This window comes from Pleurodeles waltl, chromosome 4_2 (genome assembly GCF_031143425.1).
Source record: "Pleurodeles waltl isolate 20211129_DDA chromosome 4_2, aPleWal1.hap1.20221129, whole genome shotgun sequence".
Lineage (NCBI taxonomy): Eukaryota > Metazoa > Chordata > Amphibia > Caudata > Salamandridae > Pleurodeles > Pleurodeles waltl.
The window spans coordinates 504,641,616-504,666,082 of record NC_090443.1 but is presented as its reverse complement, the minus strand read 5'-3'; the positions used below and the strand labels follow the sequence as shown (position 1 = coordinate 504,666,082).

Below are 24,467 nucleotides of genomic sequence, written 5' to 3'. Positions count from 1 at the left end.
ATAGTCATAAGTGCAGCAAGAAAATTAGCCAATAGCCAGTCTATAGGAGATGCTCCTCCTCCAGAGAACGAAAGTCGAAAATTTGATGCAGCAGGCAAAAGAGTGACAACTCAAGCTGCCAACCACTAAATTACAAATTCACAAGCACTCCTAGCAAGATGTGGTAGGGCTCATTGGGACCAGATGGAAGACTTATTACAATGTCTTCCACCAGAACATCAAAAAATGGGGCATCAAATAGTCGCAGAAGGCTATATGTAATAATGCAATCAGATGTGCTACTGATGCAGCTGATACAGCTGCAAGGGAAGTAAACACCAACATAATCATCAGGAGACATGCATGGTTAAAAGCTTCTGGGTTTAAGCTAGAAATACAGAAAGCCGTATTAAACATGCTTTTCGATAGACAACATTTAAATGGGCCAGAGGTTGATACCACCATAGATAAAATTAAAAATGACTCAAACAGCTAAAGCTATGGGTGCATTATACACCACACCCACTAGAGGCACTTTTCGTAGGCCCCATTTTAGAGGTGGTTTCAAACCATCAAGCACAGAACCATTCACCTCACAACAAAAACCAGGGCCACAATTCTATAACATAGGTTCATTCAGAGGCTGTTATAAAGGATCTAGTTCTAGAGGAAGAGGTTAATCAGCCGCTCCCAGAGGTTCCTCCACCTCAGCAAAGCTGTGACTTTTTACAAATTCCCACAGAGCATACATCTCCTGTGGGAGGAAGACACGCACGTTTTTTCCTTTAATGGTTCAACATCACTACGGATCAGTGGGTTCTATCAATCATCCAACATGGTTATTGTCTAGAACTCATCTCTACTCCACCAAACATTCCTCCTCGTTCATACCAACTCACTCGGAAACATCTCATTCTTTTAAAACAGGAGGTACAATCACTACTACTCAATGGAGCCATAGAGATAGTACCTATATCCAAACAGGGATCCAGATTATATTCATTATTCTTCCTCATACCAAAAGAAAATGGTACTCTCAGACCAATCTTGGATCTCAGACCCCTCAATTTATAATACTTTCAGAACACTTTCATATGGTCACTCTATAAGACGTCATTCCCCTACTACAAAAACAGGATTACATAACAGCATTAGACCTCAAGGATGCTTATTTCCACATTCCCATACATCCAACATATCGAAAGTATCTAAATTTGTTGCAGCAGGAAAACACTAACAATTCAAAGTAACAACAGCACCAAGGGTATTCACCAAATGCTTAGCTATGGTTGCAGCATTTCTCAGAAGACCGCACATACATGGCTTCCCATTTCTCGATGACTGGCTCATAAAGGCCAAATTTGTCAACAACATACTCAGTATGCCATCAACAGCCTACACAATCTAGGACTAGCAATTACCAAAAATCTCACCTGCAACCATCACAGATACAACCGTATCTAGGAGCAATTCTGAACACTCAATCAGCATTGGCATACCCAAATCCAGTCAAGATTCAAGCATTTCACAGTCTCATATTACAACTACAATACAACCACACTTGTACTGTAAAGTTGGTGATGATAACTTTTAGGGATGATGGCTTCATGCATAGCAATAGTACCCAATGTGAGACTCCACATGCTACCACTACAGCAATGTCTCTCTCAACAATGGTTTCAGGCACACGGTCAGTTCAGGAACTAGTGTTGTTGGACCGCCAAACTTACCACTCTCTGCAATGGTGGATTCACACCAACCTATCAAAAGGGCAGCCCTTTCAGGACCCTGTGCCTCAGACCATAATCACAATAGATGCATCAATGATAGGTTGGGGAGCTCATCTCAACAACTTCACTAAACAGGGGGAATAGGACTCAATCCAACAGACATATATAAGCCACTTGGAATTACTAGCAGTATTCCTAGTGCTCAAAGCCTTTCAGACACAAATCACACAACAGATAGTGTTAATAAGGACAGACAATATGACCACAATGTATTATCGGCAAAAACAAGGGGGGACACAGTCATCCCAATAGATCCTTTTAGTTCAGACAATTTAGAGATGGGCAATTCACAATCTGATTCAGTTACTGGCAGAGTCTAATCCAGGGATACTCAATCAACTAGCGGACCTCTTAAGCTGGACACAGCAACAATTACACAAATTGGAGATTCACCCACAGGTAATTCAACAAAACTTCCAAATGTGGGGAACCCCAGACATAGACCTTTTCGCCACAAGAGAAAACGCAAAATGCCAAAACTTCTCATCCAGGTACCCACACCCTCAATCCAAGGGCAATGCTCTATGGATCAGTTGGCCAGGGATATTTGCTTACGCTTTTCCACCTCTCCCACTAATTCCATTTCTTGTCAAAAAGATGAAACAAACCTCGCTCACCATCTAACTCATAGCTCCCACATGGGCACGCCAACATTGGTACACAACACTGTTGGATCTGTCGGTAGTTAACCTGGTGATTTGGCTCATGGAGTCATAGAGTTTGGCTACTGACAACTTCCATCTGAATGTATGGGTATTCTAAAAGAAGCACGCAAATCCGCAAATAGACAGTGTTATGCTTCTAAATGGCAGCGTTTTGTCTACTTTTGTCAGCCTGAAAACATTGACCCACTTAAAGCTTCAATACAGGATATTGTTTGCTATTTGCTACACTTACAAAAATCAAACCTTGCATACTCTATTGGGATACATTTAACAGCAAAAGCTGCTTACCTCCAATACAGACAACATACTTCCCTATTTAGGTTCCTGTTATAAAATCTTTTATGGAGGGTCTTAAAAGAGTTATTCCACCTACAGCTACACCAGCTCCTGTGTGGAATCTTAACATTGTACACGCAAGACTTATTCGGGCCACCATTTGAACCCATGCATTCTTGCTCTCTTCAGTTTTTATCATGGAAAGTTGCCTTCTTAGTAGCAGTCACTTCTTAAAGAAGAGTTAGTGAAATTCAAACATTCCCTTTAGAAGAACCTTTCTTTCAAATTTACCAAAACAAAATAGTTCTTAAGACAAATCCAAAATTCCTTCCAAAAGTGGTTTCACTTTTTCATATCAGTCAGTCAGTGGAATTGCTAGTCTTCTTTCCACAGCAAGATTTAGCTGCTGAAAGAGCTCGTCACACCTTTGATGTTAAAAAAGCTCTCATGTACTATATAGACAGAACAAAAAATTTCAGAAAATCCAAGCAACTCTTTGTGGCTTTTCAACACCCTCACAAAGGTAATCCTATTTCAAAACATAGATTAGCCAGATTGATAATAAAGTATATTCAGACTTGTTATCTTAAGACTAAAAGACAGTTACCAGTAACTCCTAAAGCACATTCCACTAGGAACAAAGGTGCTTCAGTAGCATTCTTAATGAATATACCAATGGCAGACATATGTAAAGCAGCCACATGGTCTACACCACACACATTTACTAAACATTACTATGTGGATGTGTTCTCGCCACAAGCAAACGTTGGACAGACAGTGCTTAGGACACTATTTCAAACTACTCCAACTCCTACAGGCTAGCCACTGCTTATTTTGGGAGGGGACTGCTTTACAGTCTATGTAAAGCATGTGTATCTACAACTACACATGCAATTGAACAGAAAATGATACTTACACAGTAAACATCTGTTCATGCTATGTAGTGCTGTAGATTTACATGCACCCTCCCTCCTCCCTGTAGCCGTTGCAGTACTATATATTGTATATATGTATATACATTGCATGGACAGCTCATTTCTTCATTATACATGTACATATACACCTATACACTGTTTACTTCACCCTTATGGGGGAGAACAATCTAACAAAGGACTCGATGCCCATTCGCAGTATCACAGAGGGGGAGTCACTCGATCCCGTGACTCAAACTTTCTTTGAAGAAAAACAATTTGTAACACTCCGAGCCCAATACTAGATGGCTGACTTATGCAAAGCATGTGAATCTTTAACACTACATGCCACAAACAGATGTCTACTGGGTAAGTAATATTTTACTTTCTTACTGTTATTTACTTTAGGCTGCTTTATCTTAGTAGCAGGACTGGTAACTGTCCACTTAGTAGCACGACTGTAAGTCCCCCTCAGCAATTTGGAAAGTAGGAAGCCTTTCATGAGTAGCAGAATCAATAAGATTTTGACAGTTGTTGGCTGACACTATAAGGAGTTGTCACAGAACTTTCAGTTTACGTTTGTCAGTTTTAATTGTTGCATAGTGCCGCTATTCATAGTCATTAAAAGAGGCAGCTTGTCATGCCATGTGTACTGCAGTGTATGCAAATATTTTCACCTTTTCTCTTTGTTTATCTTCACGTTTGGAAGGATGCCTATTCATTATTAATCTTTCTTTGAGGTACAACTGGCTCATTGGTGTCAAGTCCTGGGTAATTATTTTCAGTCCTAAGCCACATCATTAATCATACTCCCTAGCATAATCTTTCTCTCGTTTTAGATGATTGAGCCACACTTCAAACTAAAATAATGTCTGTGCTACCTCAAATCAGTTAGGTTCTTTACAATTGCTAGTAATTTCTCCCTTGATTTGACCAGCTCCCGTAATGTCACCTGAATAATCCTTCAAGAAGTCTAGCATGATAGGGTGCATTCAGATACTATTGGGAGCCTCTGCTCGTCAGTCTGTCTCACTGTTAAATGTTTTCATCACTCTCGGCATTCTTGCCGCTACCAGAAAATTGCTAGAAATTCTGTCGACATACGCTTAAAGGGATAGATGCATTTAGTTTATGCCATTTGTGAGATTTGGGGCAAATTGTTTTTTTAATGCAGCCTTTTGGTTCCTTCACTAGATCTTCAACATTGTTAGCAATTTATCTTTCTCTGCAAGGAAATGAGTGTCCTTTTCTAAATGCGCTAACATGCTAACTTCTGCATGTGTTCGAGCCCTTTCCCTTAGACCATTTATGCATGCTACTCTCTAATTCTTTGTTAGACAAGGAAAAAGTGTGCATGGAGCATATTAGTTTCTTGCTGATACACATTTTTGTCTTAGTATACTCTTCATTGTATAGTCGTGCTACTGCTGTTTAATCTTTTTCCAGTGACACTGTTTATACACTGGTTATCTTATCGTTGTAGTCCTTTTTAAAGCCTTTATACCCTGGCACAGACTGCATGTTTTGTCTAGCGACATGAATAAAGCAAGTTGCCAATTTGCCTTTAAGTGCCTTTCATTAGATGGGGGTATGTCCCTGTATCAAAAACATGCCTTCTGTTAAAATAATAATTTTTACACTGGACTCTGTAGGAGACCTAATTAACTGATGTTTATCCTTATGGAGTTAATAGAGAGATAATTTATTTGAAGAACAATTTACCAATAAGCTAACTGGTGTTTATGGTAAATGCTGCAAAGTTTAATTTATTTGATACTGACTTAAAAAGACAATGTTTTTATAAATTACCATTTACATATTAAGAGTAATAGTATACCCCCTATATTACAAGATTGTTACCATAAAGTAAATCTATTTTGAATTATCAAGAGTAGTTGACAACAGCTGCAGGTCTGTTGGTAATAATTAATTCATGTCTCCTCATTGAGGCTGTAAATCCCCAATAGTCCATGTTTAAGCAGCAGGGTTGTTAGACACTCATATAGTACTTGTAGTCTTTTCACTGTTTTATGTGATCCAAATGCCAACTAGTGAGAGGGTGAGAGAAAGATCAACTTCTCTTTGGTTCCACTGATAATGTTTTCCACTGCATGTGAAGTGCAATGGAATATTCTGGAGCTTTGCTTCCTGGATCTTCATTTAAAAAAAAAAACATTCTTCATTTTCCTACTTTCAGTATTTGACGCTGAAGACCTCTTTCTTGTGTGAAATCACCTCACCCATGATGTACGCATTCTCCTCAGAGGAACCTTCCTGAACTGGATCTTTCATAAATCAGTGTTGTTTATTTCCTGTCCTCATACTTGGGAGTTATTTCTAGTCCGTGTTAACCTAGCAGTGTATATACATTCAAATAAGATTGAAAACATCAACAGGCCAAGTGCAACCCATTCAGGTAATTTTGCAACTTAAACCCGTCATTTCCTCTTCATGGCATCTAAATCAACAAGGTATTCTGCCTACCTTCATTTCGCATTCAAGCACTGCGACTGAAAGGCATCACACATTAAAAGTAGCAGCGGCTCCTCTGCTAAGGCGGAGGGGTGGAGCGTCGCCCCGCTGCTTTCAGCAGAAGTAAAAAAATAAAATGATAAAAACGGAACGTTAATATTATTTTATTTTAGTAAGGAGCAAGGGTGGGGTGGGTCTGGTGGAGGAATGGTGTGTGCATGTCTGTTTGGCCATCCGTGTGTGACTTTCCAAACAGACGTGCACTTTGCATTTCTGCACCTGGCTGTATTGCACAGCTGGGAGGAGAAAGAGCACAGGGCCCCACTCTCTGTATGAGTACGAAACTAGGCCACTCACACCAATCATGACACTGCTGTCATTCTGGTGACAGCAGTGTCGTGATTGGCTGAGGGGTGTCTGGCAGCCTGTGTGCTTCCCGGAAGAGGACGAGGACAGAGGAGACTAACTAGTTTCCTGACAAACCAGGTAAGTGTTTTTCATTTCCAATTTTTTTTTTTAATTTTTTTACATCCCTGCCCACACCCCCATTCAGTCACAGCCGCCACTAATTAAAAGATGTTTAAACTGACTTCCATTTTGCAGACCAGTTGCTTGGTAGGCTTTGGTCAAGCAAACAAGGACCAAGTCTTTTTGAGCAAGGTTTAGGGAAAGTGGATGTTTGATGTCGTGTGGCTGTAGATACACATTCTCTACATACTTCTGTCATCTAGTGTTGGGTCCGAAAGGTTGCAAGTTGTTTTTCCTCGAAGTCTTATGAGTCACAAGGTGTAGTGACTTATCCTTTTGCTGGTAAGGTGCATGGGCATCGGCTCCATTGTTAGATTTTTTTTTTTTTTTTCAATTTCTGGTCCGGTCGTGTTTTCACAGAGGCCTGATTTGAGGCAGTCTTTCGACTCTTCTGTTTGGGATACCTCACCTACTTGTTGGTATTGTCTATGTGAACACATACATTCCATTCTTTGCGTTCCAGGACAAGAAGAAATCACCCGTCGGATCAATGTGTCCCGACAGATGGCTTTCGGGTTGCCTTTTTCTCAGTTCCACCTCAGAGAGAATGAACTCCTAATGGAACGCACTCCCTTACGTTTCTGCCCTAAGTCCCACGTGAAGTTCTTGTGGACCAACCAGCACTCGGTCTGCAACCCCTGTTTGTCCCTGGACCATAGAGGAAGGGCTGCGAGGCTTTTAAGTCTTTTCGATCGTAAAAGACCCTAAGGAATCAAAGGGCCCGTCATTGTGAGCAGTGATATAAGATCAAAGAGATTCAAAACAAGATGTTGAGTCTGAGCCAGAGTAGGAGATACAAGATGTCTTGACAGCTGAGGAGGAGGCCTTTTGGGTCCACGACTCTGAGTCGGATGTGGACACTGTTCTTGAGATGCACGCTCTCCCTCTGGCCCAACGAACCATGAATTCTGACTCCCATGTTCAAAAAAACACCTCTCACCGAAGCAGAGGCTAGCAGGCCGCCACTGCCGTCGGACAATAGTGGCTCCAAAAGACTAATTTGGACACCTCCATCGAGCTCAGCACCAAACATCAGGTCTAAACAGACCATCTCGGCGCCGAGCTGCACATCTCCCTCTTTGGCACCAGTAGCTTCGGGCTCGCAATTGGAACCAGCCATCCTGGGGCCAAAAAGACCATGACCAGCTTCGGCACCAACTGTTCTGGCATTGAAAGAGAAGATCGCTTTGCCACCCAAAAAAAAAAAATAACGTTTCCACACCTTCAGAGCAGAGTACTTCTATAGGGTCCATCCTCCTTAAGATGAAGCAGCAACTAGACACTAAGCAGACGCAGCTTCCTATTCAACTACACACTGACCGTTTCTTGGTTAAAGCTGTTGTTTCAATAACCTTCTAAAAGAAAGCTTTCCTTTGAGGAAACTATTGATATTACTGTTCCTCCTTCCAAACATAAGAGGATGGACAGACTCTGGTACTATACACCCTCTTTTGCCTTCTTCTCCACTACTACCACCCTCACCTTCACCTCCACATTAACAGTGTGACCCCCTTGACATTACCCCACAAGGTTCCACCCACTCTTTCCAAGGTGATCAAGGAGCAGGTGATGATACTCTCCCTTTCCCACAAGAGACAGACCCTTGGTTGCAATGTCGATCCCTACACAGACCCAGATGTCGATCCAGCCAGGCCTTCTCTGCCAGATAACACTACCTCCTTTGAGGAGCTCATTGGGAAGGCAGCTATTTATCACCAAGTACCCTTTGATAAAGAGCCCATTGAGGATTATTTCCTCTTTGAAACTCCTTGCACATGGCCACACAATACCTACCCATGCTAAAGAGAATGATGAGACACAAAGAGGACATATTTACAAATCTTGTCAGGGCACATGTCATCACATTGTGTGTACAGAAGAAATATAAAGCCTCAGACGCCATTTTTATTAGCTGTCTGATTCCCCATGGATTCCCTGGTAGTTTCTAATGCTAGAAATAGATTTAAATCACAAGCTACTAGCGAAGCTCCACCTCCTGATAAGGAGAGCAAGCTGATTGAGGCTTTTGGAAAGCGGGTTGCAGCTCAACCCAACAATCATTGGCGTATCACTAATACAGAAGGCCTGCTTGCAAGGTATGACCGTGCCCACTAAGACGAGATGGAGAAGTTCCTCCAGTATCTCCCAGAGAAGCGCAGGAAGAGGGGCCAGGAAATCATCAAAAAGGGCTAGCTTATTTCTAATAATTCCATCCGCTGTGCTCTAGAGTCTGCTGACACGGCTATCGGGGGAATAAATACTGGTGTACTTTTTACACCGGCATGCATGGCTACGCTTTTCCAGATTTAAACCCGAGGTACAGCAAACTAGTCTCAATGTACCATTTAACAAAGAGCACCTTTTCAGGTCACAAGTCGATCAGGTGCTGGAAAAAATTAAAAATGAGAATTAGGTGGCTGAATCCATGTGTGCCTTTCAGACCCCTCCTACACGTGACTCTTTTCGTCTGCTGATATATCAATCATCCTCTGAGTCCACGGCCATGGACAACTTGTCCACTTACCATAAAGGCCATGCTCACATATCTTCCCATAGGGACTTTTATAAAGGTCTCTGCAGGGCAAACAACAATAGAGGGGAGGCAAAACACATGCCCCACAAGGCTTCTCAACTGCCTCAAAATAATGACTCCTCTTCACCTTCCCTCTGACTATTTAAAACCTTTTGGGGACGTCTTCAACCATTTTTCCAGATGTGGCAAAGCATAACAACAGGTCAATGGGTGTTTAATATTATCCAACATGGTTACTGTCTGGAGCTTATTTCCACTTCTCGAAAAATTCCCCCTCGCACTCTCAAACCATCTCCAGAACACATCACTCCGCTCCAATAGGAGGTTCAGGCTCTTCTAAATAAAGGAGCCATAAAACCAGTTCCATCACACTTTCAAGGGACAGGGGTATACTCTCTGAACTTTTTAATCCCCAGACTGGACGGATCATTAAGGCTGATTATCGATCTCAGGCCTTTAAATTATTACATCCTATCAGAGCATTTTTACATGGTAACACTCCAGGACGTGATCTAACTCCTTCAGCACTAGACCTGGAGGGTGCCTACTTTCAGATAGCTATACACTCAGTGCATCACAAATACCTCAGATTTGTGATGGCAGGCAAACACTACCAGTTCAAAGACTCCAGTTTGGAGCATCAACTGCTAAGTGTTCACAAAATATCTAGCAATGGCTGCAGCTCACTTACGCATACAAATCCCATATCTGGACGACTGGCTTATCAAAGCCAGTACTCTCAAAATGTGCCTACACCGCATTAAAGTCACCATAGATTTTCTTCACCAACTGGGTTTCACTATCAACTTCCAAAATCTCACCTGCAACCTTTTCAGATCCAACCTTATTTAGGGTCTGTTCTGAACACACAGCTGGGGTTTAGCTTATCCAAATGCAGCAAGGATACACAACGTTCATGCTTTCACCCCAATCATCATGTCAAATGTGTCATGAGACTTTTAGGGATGATGGCTTCTCGCATTGCCATAGTGCCAAATTCCTGTCTCCACATGCGCCCATTGCAGGAATATCTAGCCCGCCGGTCTCCGTCACAGGGTTGTCCGGAAGATCTAGTGTTGGTAAACAGCCACACCCATCACTCTCTGCAGTGGTGGAACAAATACAACCTGTTTAAGAGGTGGCCTTTTCTAGAACCTGTTCCTCAGATCATTCTGACAATGGACCCCTCTCACTGGGTTGGGGTGCTCACCCTCAGGATCTCACAGTCCGGGGTCTCTGGAATTCTAACCATCACTGTATGCATATACGTTACATAGAACTTCTCGCAGTTCTACTAGTGCCGAAAGCATTCGCAGTTGATCAACAAAATTATCCTGACTCAGACAGCGTGACAACCATGAATTATGTGCAGAAACGGGGGGACACACTCTTTACAGCTGTCTTGCCAATTGCAGAAGATCTGCCATTGGGCCATTCACCACAACATTCACCTGCTAGCTGAACATCTCCCAGGGGCACCCAACAACTTTGCAGACCCCAGGACGATGCAGCACCAAGTCCACAAGTGGGAACTCCACCCACAAGTCCTGCTTCCCTACTTCCAAAAGTGGGGGTTACCAGACATAGACCTATTCACAACAAAAGAAAACGCAGAATGCCCACACTTCACCTCCATGTGCCCACAACCTCAGTCCAAGGGCAACGCTCTGTGGATGGATTGGTCAGTTATATTTGCTTACGCTTTTCTGCCTCTCTCTCTCCTGCTGTTTCTGGTGTGGAAGCTCAGGTAAGCATCCCTCATATTGATCTTGGTGGCCACCACAAGGCTCCGGCTACCGTGGTTACCGCTCTTCTAGTACTGTTAGTAGTTCCTCAAGAGAAGCTTCCGCTCAACTCGGACTTCTCACTCAGAACTTTAGTCAAATAAGGTACCGAAGTCCCAGGAAATTAAAACTTTCAATATGGTTCCTGAGGTCATGGCGTTTAAATACCTTAAACTGCCTCAAGAATACATGGACATTCTTAAAAAGGAGTGCAAACCCACCAGAAGAACGTTTTGCAGCAAAATGGAATTTTTTTGTCTGCTACTGCTTATCCAAGCAATGGGACACTTTCAAGTGTCAGTGCATGGTATTCTTTCGTACCTTCTTCATTTGCAGAAAGCCAACAAAGCATGCACCTCCATAAGATTACATCTTGCAGCCATAGCTGCTTACCTTCAGAACAGACAGCATTCTCCCCTTTTCAAGATTCCACCCATTAAAACATTTGTGGAAGGACTTGAGTTATTGTGCCAAGGATACCTCCAGTGCTTTCTTGGAATTTTAATATTGTACTCTCTAGACTCGTGGGTCCACCATTTGAACCTCTACATTCATGTCTTTTTCAATTTTTATCTTGGAAGGTGGAATTTTTAGTTGCTATCACTTCACTTTGGCGTGTAAGTGAGCTCCAGGCTTTAACTCTGCAAGAACCCTTTTTCCGAATACATAAGAACAAAGTAGTTCTCCGCACCAACCCAAAATTCTTCCCAAAGCTGGTATCTCAATTTCACCTAAATCAGTCCATTGAACTACGAGTCTTCTTTCCACAGCAGTATTCTGTTGCTGGAAGAGCTCTCCACACTTTTGACGTTAAGGGATTGCTTATGTTTTACATTGGTAGAACTAAAACCTTTAGAAAAACTAAACAGCTTTTTGTTGCCTCCTCACAACCACTCAAAGGCCACCCTATATCAAAATCTGGCATAATTAGGTGGATGGTTAAATATATCCAGACCTGCTGCGCTAAAGTCAAAAGACCATGACCTCTTCCTCCTAGAGCACACTTCACTCCTAAAAAAGGAGCAACCATGTCCTTTTAGGTAACATTCCCATACCTGACATAAGTAAGGCAGCTGCATGGTCCACACCACACAAGTTCACTAAGCATTATTGTGGGGATGTCTTAGCTCGCCAGCAAGCTAATGTAAGACAGACAGTGCTACGTAGACTTTTCCAGACCAGTGCAACACCCACAGGTTAGCCACCTCTTGTGGAAGGCAGTGCTTTACAGACTATGCAGCGCATGTGTATCTACAGCCACACATGCCATCAAACGGGGAAATGTTACTTAACCAGTAAGCATTTGTTTGTGGCATGTAGTGCTGTAGATTCATATGAGCCCACTAGCCTCCCCGGACACCTGTGACTGTTGCAGTCTTTTCACAGTATTCATACATTCACTTGCATGTTCATCCCTTTCTTTTCTCTTACACTTCACTCCATTCTCACCCATCTGCGGGAAAACAATCTAACAATGGAGTCTATGCTCATGTGCATTACCAGCTAAAGGAGGAGTAACACTACTTTGTGACATGAAAGACTTTTGGAAGAGAAATGGTTTGCAACCTTCATGACCAAACACTGTATGACAGAAGTATGCAGAACATGTGAATCTACACCACTACAAGCCACAAACAGATGCTTACTGGGTAAGTAACATTTTCCTCTCTCCTGCAACACAATACTTTGTGTTTCTTTGGCCAGACCAAAGGCTCATGAAATCAGATCTCATTCTACCAGTGGCTTGAAAAAGAGATCTACAGAGAAGTGACTTCTGGGAACAACACATTACGGCAGTGATAAACAGAGCAGTATTACCATTAGGACAGATTGTTCTTTTGAACATGTTTGCCTTATTTTCTCCTACCACTCTTGTTCCTCTGTACTACTTTGTTACAGCCAACTAGGACATGTGAATTTATGAAAGATCCATTGCTGGAGATGAATAACTATTGTGTCTGTAACTACACATCGCCAGCTTTGCCATCTTTGAATTCTCATGAACTGCCCTGCCCCCCCGATCACTGTGTAGTAGTAATAATAAAACAGCAATTGCATACAGACCTACAAATCACGTGGGGCAGGAGGGGTGGTATACCATTCCAAACCACTTGTAATTCCCTGGTTGCATTTGGGAGCCTCACTGTCAAATTTTATGTTTTTTGGTTTTGTTTTGCAGAAACCTTGTTACTAGAATGTCATCCAACTGCTTCTTCCCAAACCAAACTAAATCATAACCAAGGACCTATTATGTGGGCATACATGCACTTACATAGCAAGCTAATGAAAGATGAATGAAACTGTTTCGATGAAAAGGGAAAATAAACCTTTAGGTTGATAGCTAGGCATTGTTTTCTTAAAATATTTGTGTTTTTTCTTTTCATTGATAAGATTTCAAAATCCTCACACATGCACAGATATTCAGATTTTATGAACTTTATTTCAAGGTAAGTAATGTAGCTTTTGCTTTTAGTGCTGGGTTTTGCTGGTGGATTTTGTCTAAATAGACTTGACAAATCTAATGAAAGTAGGACAATCTAAAGATTATAAAGAGTATCACATATTGAGTTTGCTTTACTACATGACCAAAGACAACTGTCATACTTAAAGGTAATTGGCGTTTCAAACTCAAGCCCTTGCACTGTCAAGCATATGCTCTCTCACCACAGTTTACATGTATGTTGTAATTGTTAGGGTATTTGGAACAAGCATGGTGGAAGAATATGAAGAAAGTGTTGATTCACACTATCAACATGAACGTCAGGATCCTTATGACGAAGATTATGGTAAGGAAATTAAAGTAGCATTTTTCTGGTTCATGCTTGTAAATTTTAGTTTGTGTCTAGGTATTAGCACCTAAAGCTCACCTTTGGGTAACCTGATTTGTCAAACCAAATATTTATGTAAATTGCATAATCTGATGTTTGATAGGAAGCCTCCTTTCCATTATACTTTGGCTATTGGGATTTAGCAGATGGTGGCCATGTCAGAACCTTTATTAACAAAGTATTGTCAATAGCATTTTACACTTTAAGCACTCACTGACTTTAATTTTATAAACATTGTGGAGTAATTGGGAGATTTGATCGGGAACGACTTCTAAACTCTGCTATATTTTCAGGGGATCTCTGAGAGCAGATTATTCCTCTTAGAGTTATGCTTTCCAAACAAAGAGATACACAGGAGGAGACACTATGGCAAGATGCAACTTTTCACTATTTGTTGCATTGCTGACTCTGTGCTTATGGGGCATCTAAACAATTAATGCTTAAGGGAAATACTTGTGCGTTCCTTGAAAAATTGAATTTTCTATCATGGTATCTTCACTGGAATAATAAATAGGTTGTTCCAGAAAAAAACTATTTTTATATACATATGATATTTACGGGCTTATGTATCAAACGATTTTCCATTCGCAAACGGTGCAAATCGCTAAATTCAACCGTTTGCGAATGAAAAATAGTCTTCCCAATTGTATGAAAGGCGTTGGCAGTCCAATGTTTAGGTGAATCACAATTGTTTGCAATTTCCTAAAACTGTGACTTCAAATAGGGAATCTCAATTTGTGATTCCATAAATAGGAAATCGCAAATCCGATTGCAATTTCCTAAGCACATTTACCAAGCATTCCCTAAATGCGAAATGGGCATTTAGGAAATTCTGTTACCATTGACTCCAGTGGTAATCGTGCAATTTAAAAAAAAAAAAATGCGTTTTTTAAAGTGCCAATTAGCGCTTCATATGTGCACAATGTATTTTAGGGGTGCATCAAAGGGGGCCTTAGACCCCTAGGCAGTCTTGGTATTCCATTTCCTAATTTGCGATTTCCTAATAGGTAATCGCAGATTAGGAAATGCAAAACCATTTGCACCTATGGGCCCATAAGAACGAATGGAGTTGCATTCCTAATAGCGATTCTCTAGTAGCAATTGAGACTCTGTAGTAATCGCTATTAGGGAATTGCTATTTTGTTACATACCATTTTGCATTTTTTTAATAAAGAGTACCTAAAATTCGCTATTTAGGAAATGTGAAATGGTCATTTGATACATATGACCCCCTTGAATGAAAAACATTCATGGCTATTGTGAAGAAAGTTAAGATTGTATTAAGGAGACAGAGGCGAGGATTATGCATAGGAATACCTTTGTTATGTATGGCCCTGAGAGCCAGTACCATTAATACTGTGTTCAGAATCTGGCTGCTTACTGTCCTAAAAGTACCATTATGCTGTCACAGGCTACTCCTACAGAGTTGTGCTTGGAGTGGGGTCGGTCACCTGCGGGAGAGAGGTTGGATGCTGGGCCTGGACAAAGGCCATGCAGAATTGGGTGGGAGTGTGTGGTTGGGTGTGGGTGATTTGGGCGGGGGGGGGGGGGGACGACGACAGGGACTTGGTGGAGGGGTGCGGGGGGAGTGTTGTGGCCTTGGAAGTAAGATTAGGCCACAGGCTTGGCAGGTGGGTTGGCCTCGAATGGTTGGGTGGGAGTGGTAATTACATATTACTTTACGTTAAAACAAACCTTAATTCACACAAAAAAAAGTCTGGTTATAGTTTGGCATGGTAACAAAAATATTTTACTGTACATTTGAAACAGACAACTATTGGGGAAATTATGGGAAATGGAGTCAGTTTGTAATGATGAATGAATTGAAGGTGGAGTAAAAACGTATTTAAACACTAGTGGGCATGTGTCCTGTAATTACGGGCATCTGAAGAAGGCACTTTGCCGAAACACGTCATGCTGGGGTGAGGCAGTGGAATCCAAGAGTGCCCCTGGCTCTGTAGTGGAGCTGCTTGGTTTGGACATTAATTACGTGCAGTGCTGCTTGCAAGGAGGAGGCACCCACCTGATAGGCCATCTAGTGTTGGGCTCGGAGTGTTACAAGTTGTTTTTCTTCAAAGAAGTCTTTACGAGTCACAGGACCCAGTGACTCTTCCTTTTCGGCTCCATTGCGCATGGGCATCGACTCCATTTTAGATTGTTTTCTTTCCGCCATCGAGTTCGGACGTGTTTCTTTTCACTCCGGTAATTCGAGTCAGAAAAGTACTACAAACTCTCTAAATTCATCTGTATTGTTTTCGATCACGTACCATCTATCATCGACACCTCGGTACCTGCAGACACAGATCTCTACTTGCCCTTTGGGGCACCTGCACCCAACTCGGGCCTGGTCAGCCCGACTAACAGTCTTGTCGAAGCCTCATTGACCGGACCACGTTTAGATTCTGCCCTCTGTGCCACGCCAAGTACCCTTACACGGACTAACATCTAGTCTGTAACCTGTGTCTATCTCCAGACCACCCAGAGGATACTTGCGAGGCCTGCAGATTCTTCAGCTCGAAAAAGACTTTGCAAGACCGAAGAACGCGAAACTTAGAGATGGCGTCCAGAACCATCGAACGCCTCGATGCAGAAGAGGAGATGATCCACACTGCAGTCTCCGTCCGGGGGTCCGACTCCAAGCACGAGTCCGACAACGACAGACCAATAACAACGGGCCAGCACGGGAGTACGCTTGCCCCAACCCAATCCAAGTCCAAACACAAGGTCTCTGGGACGCCACTGCCAGAAGGCCATGGCTCCACCCGTAGGAAAACTTCCGGTGACCAAGCAACATCTTTGGCACAGAGAAAGGCCACACCACCGAAGCCTTCGGACTCAAGCCGAAGCACAGGTTCCGAAATCCTCAAGCACCGACCCATCGATTCGAAGCCCCCGAAAATCCCTCTCACTACTCCAGGCCTTTCGATCCCGAAGAAACCAGCTTCGGAGCCGAAAAAACACATATACAGAGGAGCATGGACTTTCCAAGCAATTGAAAGAAAGCCCTGACGAAAAACAGGCCAGAATCCAAATTCATAGAGACACTGGCAAAATCCTCACTGCTCCTCCTCCAAAGAGGAAGCTGGCCTTTCAAGGACATTTGGACACTGACTAGCCACCGGCTAAAGTGCCAAAACCGAGACAAAAATGTCCGCCTTCTCAGTTTTCACCTCACCAGTCTCCTCCTCATTCTACTCACTTAACTGTCTCCCCACCTATTACCCCCACTTCACAGTCTCCAGTACACTCTGCACAGTCACACCAGGATGACACTGACCCATGGGACCTTTATGATGATCCCATTTCTGACAATAGTCCAGAGTGCTATCCGTCAAAGCCATCACCCCCAGAGGATAGTACCTCATATATGCAGGTTCTAGCTAGGGCAGCGTCATATCATAACGAAGCCATGCACACAGAACCTCTTGACGATGATTGTTTGTTTAATACGTTGTCCTCAACTCACACCACCTACCAGAGTCTACCTGTGCTTCCTGGCAAGTTAAAACATGCGCATCAAACCTGTGCAGTTTAGAAAACTAGACACCTAGGGGAATCCAGGATGGGGTGACTTGTGGGGCTCTCACCAGGTTCTGTTACCCAGAATCCTTTGCAAACCTCAAAATTTGGACAAAAAAACACTTTTTCCTCATATTTCGGTGACAGAAAGTTCTGGAATCTGAGAAGAGCCACAAATTTCCTTCCACCCAGCGTTCCCCCAAGTCTCCCGATAAAAATGGTACCTCACTTGTGTGGGTAGACCTAGCGCCCGCGACAGGTTATGCCTCAAAACACAACGTGGACACATCACATTTTCCCAAAGAAAACAGACCTGTTTTTTGCAAAGTGCCTAGCTGTGGATTTTGGCCTCTAGCTCAGCCGGCACCTAGGGAAACCTAGCAAACCTGAGCATTTGTGAAAACTAGAGACCTAGGGGAATCCAAGATGTGGTGACTTGTGGGGCTCTGACCAGGTTCTGTTACCCAGAATTCTTCACAAACCTCAAAATGTGGCTAAAAAAACACATTTTCCTCACATTTCGGTGACAGAAAGTTCTGGAATCTGAGAGGAGCAACAAATTTCCTTCCACCCAGCGTTCCCCCAAGTCTCCCGATACAAAATGGTACCTCACTTGTGTGGGTAGGCCTGGTGCCCGTGACAGGAATAGATCACACAACGGTCAATGTTGGTCCTTACATAAGGCAGCTGATGACCCTGGGGTGATCCATTCCTGACGCAGGCACTAGGTATAGGCACTCAAGTGGGGTAGTGTTTTTATCAGGACAGGTGAGGAATCACTGGGTGGTAGGAATTTTGTGGATCACATCTTATTCCTGTAGTTTGTGTGACAGAAATGCGAGAAAAATAGAGTTTTTATTCAACATTTCAGATTTGCATGGTATTCTGGGTAAGAAGACTTTGGGGAATCCACACAAGTCACACCTTTGTGGACTCCCCCCGAATGTCTAGTTTCCAGAAATGTTTGGGTTTAGTATGTTTCTCTATATGGCCGCCGAACCCAGGATCAAAAACACAGGTGCCTGCCTTACAAAACCAGTTTGTTTTGTGATAGATAATTTTGATGTCTCCACAATACGATTTGGGCCGTGGAATTTGGGGCTGAACTAAATTGGGGAGCTTCCAAGAGAGCACTCTTGCTCTCTGCTTGCCGACGCATTCCCCTGCTCTCTGGGTTGGGCTAACCCACTATTACCCCATTGCACAGGCTGTGCTTGCGAAGGGACAGCAGGACTGTCCTCATCACCTCCCTCATAATTTAATGGAAAAGGAGTTATTGAAGGGGACTCCTCCGACTGAAAAATCACTCCCAGAGTCTGCGCCATTGTCCTATCCCTCAGATGCTGTCTCAGTATCTGATGTCTCCATCAAGATGCCATCTCTGCTATTGGCTAAACTGTTGCTCTAAAACACTAGCCTACGTAGACAGTCACAAAATCGATGGTGTGTGTGTGATAGGTGCAACAGTAGAGGCCACCTTACCTGCGTTCCTTCCCTCAATCAGCACGTTCAAGACACTCAAAAAACACCTTGTCACATACCATTCGTCACAGTCTTTAGCACCTCCTGCGCCCAGTCCAACAATCATTATTGGTGCTCCCACTCCCTCCTCCTCGGATTCCCTCATTACCACCCAGCAAAAGTGCCCTTCATCTCTCCATAGCCGCCCCCCAACCCGCACATACATTTCATTTGTATTATAGCGCAGGTAATGGCTGACTTTACTAGTGTACTCCGCTATTTACATAAAATACAGATTTGCTCTTTACAGTAGGCATATAAACCTTCTGCGCTTCTTTATGGCACTAAAACTGCCACTAGACAAAAGTCTGATCCTTTTGTAGCAGAAACATAATCACAATACTTACTTGACTTTTTTATTGCTGCCTAAAAGCTACAGTTGAAATGCGTCAGTTGAAGTATGTGCATTGCTTTGAAGATGCAAGCTGCAACTGCAAGACAACTGGTGGCAAATATATATATATATATGTTCGATGGCATGTGTAGCTGCAGATACACATGCTGTGCACAGTCCGCCATCTGGTGTTGGGCTCGGAGTGTTACAAGTTGTTTTTCTTCGAAGAAGTCTTTTCGAGTCACGAGACCGAGGGACTCCTCCCATTTCGAGTCCATTGCGCATGGGCGTCGACTCCATCTTAGATTGTTTTTTTTCCGCCATCGGGTTCGGACGTGTTCCTTTACGCTCCGTGTTTCGGGTCGGAAAGTTAGTTAGAATCTCGGAAAAAAACGTCGTTATTGTTTGCGTTCGGTATCGGGTTAGTTAGAACAAATCGACACCGAATTCTGAAGAGCTCCGGTGGCCCTTCAGGGTTTTTCGATCCCCCGTCGGGGCCTGGTCGGCCCGGCCTCGTGCGACTTCAAGGCTCATGGAACGGACCCCATTCCGCTTCTGCCCAAAATGCCATCACAAGTATCCTTATACGGATCACCATCTGGTCTGTAACTTGTGCTTGTCCCCCGAGCACAAGGAGGATACTTGTGAAGCCTGTCGAGCGTTTCGGTCGAGGAAGACGCTGAGAGACCGAAGAGCCAGGAGACTGCAAATGGCGTCCACGCCGACCGGTCAAGAACGCTTCGAGGAGGAAGAAGAAGCTTTCTCCATCCGCGAGTCGGATTCTGAAGAACTCGACGCCGAAGAAACACACCAAACCGTGAGTAAGACGTCGAAAATCAAGACTCACGAGAAGTCTACAAAAGCCCAGGGGACGCCACCGCCAACAGGCCATGGCTTAACCCGAAAACTAGGTGACCCATCCAAGGCACCGAAAAAGGGCATGCTAGTGTCGAAGTCATCCGACTCCGGTCGAGATTCCGCCACACAGCAACCTCGGAGCCGAGACAGCGGCTCCGAGAAACTTCGACACAGAGACAGCGGCACCGAAGAATTTCGGCACCGAGACACCACGCCGAAAACAAAGGAGGTTTCTTCGGAGCCTAAAAAGACTTCCGAAAAGGTTTTGGTTCCGAAACAGCCAACCTCAGAGACGAAAACTAGTTCCTATACAGAGGAACAAGGATTAACCTCCCAATTACACAGATTTGGAGAGGAGCTTCCAGCTGTAGAGCCTGACTACACGCAAAGAAGGCTTCATATTCATGAGGACACAGGGAAGATAACCACTCTTCCCCCAATCAAAATAAAAAGGAAACTTGCCTTTCAACAAAAGGACAAGCAACCACAAGCAAAGGTGGCAAGGAAAACAACCCCACCACCATCAATACATGCATTACCAGCAACAACTCCACCACTGATGCACTCACCAGCTCATACCACAATGAGTCAGGATGATCCCGATGCATGGGACCTCTACGATGCTCCAGTGTCTGACAATAGCCCAGACTCTTATCCTACAAAACCGTCACCACCTGAGGACAGTACATCCTATACACAGGTGGTCGCAAGGGCAGCCGAGTTTCACAATGTCTCCTTACATTCGGAACCAATTGAGGATGACTTTCTCTTTAACACCCTATCTTCCACCCATAGCCAGTATCAATGCCTTCCCATGCTCCCAGGAATGCTAATACATTCAAAACAAATTTTTCAGGATCCAGTTAAAGGCAGAGCCATAACTCCAAGGGTGGAGAAAAAATATAAGCCACCGCCCACAGATCCAATATATATCACAACACAACTAACACCGGACTCCGTAGTTGTGGGGGCAGCTCGTAAGAGAGCCAACTCTCATACCTCAGGCGACGCACCACCTCCAGACAAGGAGAGCCACAAATTTGATGCTGCGGGAAAAAGGGTTGCCGCACAAGTAGCAAATCAGTGACGTATTGCCAATTCACAAGCACTTTTGGCAAGATACGACAGGGCTCACTGGGATGAAATGCAACATTTCATCGAACACTTACCCAAGGAGTTCCAAAAAAGAGCGCAACAGGTGGTGGAAGAGGGACAAAGTATCTCAAATAATCAGATACGGTCTTCCATGGATGCAGCAGATACAGCTGCAAGGACAATAAACACTGCAGTCACAATACGAAGGCACGCATGGCTGCGCACTTCTGGGTTCAAACCGGAAATCCAGCAGGCTGTGCTCAATATGCCGTTTAATGAACAGCAATTGTTTGGGCCGAAGGTAGACACTGCCATCGAAAAACTCAAAAAGAACACCGATACAGCCAAAGCCATGGGCGCACACTACTCCCCGCAGAGCAGAGGCACATTTCGGAAAACACCTTTTAGGGGAGGGTTTCGAGGTCAACCCACAGAAACCACAACCTCACAAACAAGGCCTACCTACCAGGGTCAATATCAAAGGGGAGGTTTTCGGGGGCAATTTAGAGGGGGCCAATTCCCCAAAAATAGAGGAAAATTCCAAGGCCCCAAAACCCCTCAAAATAAGCAGTGACTCACAAGTCACACACCCCCATCACATAACACCTGTGGGGGGAAGACTAAGCCAATTTTACAAACTTTGGGAGGAAATAACAACAGACACTTGGGTCTTAGCAATTATCCAGCATGGTTATTGCATAGAATTTCGCCAATTCCCTCCAAACGTCCCACCGAAAACACACAATATGTCAAAACAACATATAGATCTTCTAGGACTAGAAGTTCAAGCATTGCTACAAAAGGACGCAATAGAATTAGTTCCAATTCAACAGAAAAACACAGGAGTTTACTCACTGTACTTTCTAATACCCAAAAAGGACAAAACTCTGAGACCAATACTAGATCTCAGAACACTAAATACCTACATCAAATCAGACCACTTTCACATGGTCACGTTACAAGACGTAATCCCACTTCTCAAACAGCAAGACTACATGACAACATTAGATCTAAAAGATGCGTATTTCCATATACCAATACATCCTTCACACAGGAAATACCTAAGGTTCGTATTCCAAGGAATACATTACCAATTCAAAGTGTTGCCATTCGGAATAACAACTGCGCCAAGAGTTTTTACAGAATGCCTGGCAGTAGTAGCTGCACATATCAGAAGGCAGCAAATACATGTGTTCCCGTACTTAGACGACTGGTTAATCAAAACCAACACGCTAAGACAATGTTCACAGCACACAAACTACGTCATACAGACCCTTCACAGGCTAGGTTTCTCGATCAACTATGCGAAGTCACACCTTTTGCCGTGTCAAACACAGCAATACTTAGGAGCGACAATCAACACAGCAAAAGGGATTGCCACTCCAAGTCCACAAAGGGTTCAAACATTTCACAAGGTAATACAGGCCATGTATCCAACACAAAAGATACAAGTCAAAATGGTAATGAAGCTCCTAGGCATGATGTCTTCATGCATAGCCATTGTCCCAAATGCAAGATTGCACATGCGGCCCTTACAACAGTGCCTAGCATCACAATGGTCACAAGCACAGGGTCAACTTCTAGATCTGGTGTTGATAGACAGCCAAACATACATCTCGCTTCTATGGTGGAACAGTACAAATTTAAACCGAGGGCGGCCTTTCCAAGACCCAGTGCCACAATACGTCATAACGACGGATGCTTCCATGACAGGGTGGGGAGCACACCTCAATCAACACAGCATCCAAGGACAATGGGACATACATCAGAGGCAGTTTCACATAAATCACTTAGAACTGTTAGCAGTATTTCTAGCGCTGAAAGCATTTCAACCCATAATAACCCAAAAATACATTCTTATCAAAACAGACAACATGACAACAATGTATTATCTAAACAAACAAGGAGGGACACACTCGACACAGTTGTGCCTCCTAACACAAAAAATATGGCATTGGGCGATTCCCAACCACATTCGCCTAATAGCACAATTTATTCCAGGGTTTCAGAACCAGTTGGCAGACAATCTCTCTCGATCACCAACAAACCCACGAATGGGAAATTCACCCCCAAATTCTAAACAATTACTTTCAAATTTGGGGAACACCTCAAATAGATATATTTGCAACAAAAGAAAACTCAAAATGCCAAAACTTCGCATCCAGGTACCCACAAGATCAATCCCAAGGCAATGCTCTATGGATGAACTGGTCAGGGATATTTGCGTACGCTTTTCCACCTCTCCCTCTCCTTCCATATCTAGTAAACAGGTTGAGTCAAAACAAACTCAAACTCATACTAATAGCACCAACATGGGCAAGGCAACCTTGGTACACAACACTACTAGACCTTTCAGTAGTACCTCATGTCAAACTACCCAACAGACCAGATCTGTTAACACAACACAAACAACAGATCAGACATCCAAATCCAGCATCGTTGAATCTAGCAATTTGGCTCCTGAAATCCTAGAATTCGGGCACTTAGACCTCACACAGGAATGTATGGAGGTCATAAAACAAGCTAGAAAACCTACCACTAGACACTGCTATGCAAATAAGTGGAAAAGATTTGTTTATTACTGCCATAATAATCAAATTCAACCTTTACACGCATCTGCAAAAGAAATAGTAGGATACTTACTACATTTGCAAAAATCTAACCTAGCTTTCTCTTCCATTAAAATACATCTTACGGCAATTTCTGCTTACCTACAAATTACGCACTCAATTTCATTGTTTAGGATTCCAATCATAAAGGCGTTTATGGAAGGCCTAAAGAGAATTATACCACCAAGGACACCACCAGTTCCATCATGGAACCTCAACATTGTCCTAACACGACTCATGGGACCACCTTTTGAGCCCATGCACTCTTGTGAAATGCAATACTTAACGTGGAAAGTTGCATTTTTAATTGCCATCACATCTCTAAGAAGAGTGAGTGAGATTCAAGCATTTACCATTCAAGAACCATTTATTCAAATACACAAAAATAGAGTTGTTCTACGGACCAATCCTACATTTTTACCAAAAGTAATTTCACCGTTCCACCTAAATCAAACGGTAGAATTACCAGTGTTCTTCCCACAACCAGATTCTGTAGCCGAAAGAGCACTTACATACATTAGACATCAAAAGAGCACTAATGTACTACATTGACAGAACAAAACTAATTCGAAAGACAAAACAATTATTTGTCGCCTTTCAAAAACCTCATACAGGAAATCCAATTTCAAAACAAAGCATTGCTAGATGGATTGTTAGGTGCATTCAAACCTGCTATCTTAAAGCTAAAAGAGAACTGCCTATTACACCAAAGGCACACTCAACCAGAAAGAAAGGTGCTACCATGGCCTTTCTAGGAAATATTCC

At 43.2% G+C, this 24,467-nt stretch overlaps 1 protein-coding gene across 4 annotated transcripts in view; it reads left to right on the top strand.

The window, feature by feature from the left end:
- The window catches only part of SUCO (SUN domain containing ossification factor), a 481,248-nt gene that overhangs the window by 196,698 nt on the left and 260,083 nt on the right, over nt 1–24,467 (top strand). For all 4 annotated transcript variants that reach the window (XM_069231978.1, XM_069231976.1, XM_069231977.1 and 1 more), the window contains one exon: nt 13,633–13,724. In XM_069231978.1, coding sequence (XP_069088079.1) covers nt 13,633–13,724 — 92 coding nt within the window. The remainder of the gene's footprint in view (nt 1–13,632; nt 13,725–24,467) is intronic.